Below are 1,727 nucleotides of genomic sequence, written 5' to 3'. Positions count from 1 at the left end.
TTGCTTAGCTCCGAGAGAGACAGAGGGTGGGCATAGCCAAAGCAGCTTCAGTTACTGCATATCTATGAGATAGATAGATAGATAGATAGATAGATAGATATGAGATAGATAGATAGATAGATAGATATGAGATAGATAGATAGATAGATAGATATGAGATAGATAGATAGATAGATAGATAGATAGATAGATAGATAGATAGATATGAGATAGACAGATAATGAGATAGATAGATAGATAGATAGATAGATAGATATGAGATAGATAGATAGATAGATAGATAGATATGAGATAGATAGATATGAGATAGATATGAGCTAGATACATAGATAGATATGAGATAGATAGATATGAGATAGATATGAGCTAGATACATAGATAGATATGAGATAGATAGATATGAGATAGATAGATAGATAGATAGATAGATAGATAGATAGATAGATAGATAGATCGATAGATAAAGTACAATGAGCCTGTAATTAAGTATCTCAGACACGTCCACACAAGCGTTTCACAAGTCCTCACGCAAAGCTAAACCACAAAACAGAGTGTCACAGCCTTATAAGTATCACAGGACAATGTGGACAGATACTTCTTCTAATTGACGTATATAAATCTGTCCACAAAGTGTAAAAATTTATTTGAAAAAAAATATTTTCTGATTATTTTATATAAAATATTAAGGAGCACAAACAGTAATAATATAAAAATATTCTTGAAGTAGAAAACAAGTGCTGTAGTAGACGATAGTACACATAGTACATGCAATGGTGTGAATTATAAAATAATGACACTGCAAGTGTCAGAAGAGGCTATAGATATCTGATGCAGAGGTGAGACGGTCAATGGTACAGCGTTGCATAGAATGTTGCAGTTTTATACAAAGTATTTATATTAAATAATGTTAATTAACTCCCCTGCATACAGCTCACACAAAACTTACATGTGTTCTCTTTCTACACTCACACATCCTGAGGATCCCGTTGACCCCAGGCAGACATTGCTGTGTGACGGATCATACAGCCTACCAAGAGCCTCTACAATCTGACTGGTGCGATACGCAATATACCCTTGTGTATTACATTGATATTTCCCTATACAGTGTAAGCATGCGAGCAGGGCCCTCCTACCTCTGTGTCTGTCTGTTATTACCCAGTCTTGTTTTATTACTGTCCTTTTCCCAAGTGTAAATCACTATGGAATATGCTGCTGCTATATAAGTAACATATAATAATAATAATAATAATAATAATAATAATAATAATAATAATGATAATAAAATACCTGTGACAAGACATCTGCCTCTGATCCGGACGTGTTCTGTGCACTCCTGGGGTAAGAGCCGCTGGTGGACGGTGACCTCTGTGACATCTTCACTACATTGAGGAGCTCAGATTAAGAAGCCAGGAGGACACATGAGATGAGTGGAGACACCAGCCGAGGGAGGAGGAGACAGAGGTGGTACCCACAAACCACTGATGGGATGCAGCTTCCAAGCTGGGGGGCACAGGGGCAGCACTGAGACGTAATCAGTGAGAGCTGGAGGACAGGTAGACCATTCCTATAACTCACCGAGCACATGTGGCCCGATCCTGGCTTAGCACAGTCTATGCAGCAGTGGGGCTGTGCGGTGTCAATGGACAGTCCCAGTGTTACTGCAGTTATCCAGGAATGGGAAGCCCAGACACCAGCTGGGGGGCAGCAAGTCACCCCGGCACCCCCTG

General features: G+C 39.3%; 1 protein-coding gene across 1 annotated transcript in view; it reads right to left on the bottom strand.

Moving 5' to 3' along the window:
• BATF3 (basic leucine zipper ATF-like transcription factor 3) overlaps nt 1–1,374 on the bottom strand; it is an 80,872-nt gene extending 79,498 nt beyond the window's left edge. Inside the window, exon 1 of the mRNA XM_088458323.1 lies at nt 1,288–1,374. Coding sequence (XP_088314449.1) covers nt 1,288–1,374 — 87 coding nt within the window. The remainder of the gene's footprint in view (nt 1–1,287) is intronic.
• Nucleotides 1,375–1,727: the final 353 nt, after the last annotated feature.

This window comes from Taudactylus pleione, unplaced genomic scaffold, assembly GCF_031769625.1.
Source record: "Taudactylus pleione unplaced genomic scaffold, aTauple2 ptg000825l, whole genome shotgun sequence".
Classification (NCBI taxonomy): Eukaryota; Metazoa; Chordata; class Amphibia; order Anura; family Myobatrachidae; genus Taudactylus; species Taudactylus pleione.
The sequence above is the reverse complement of the archived record's forward strand: the minus strand, read 5'-3'. Positions and strand labels throughout refer to the sequence as shown.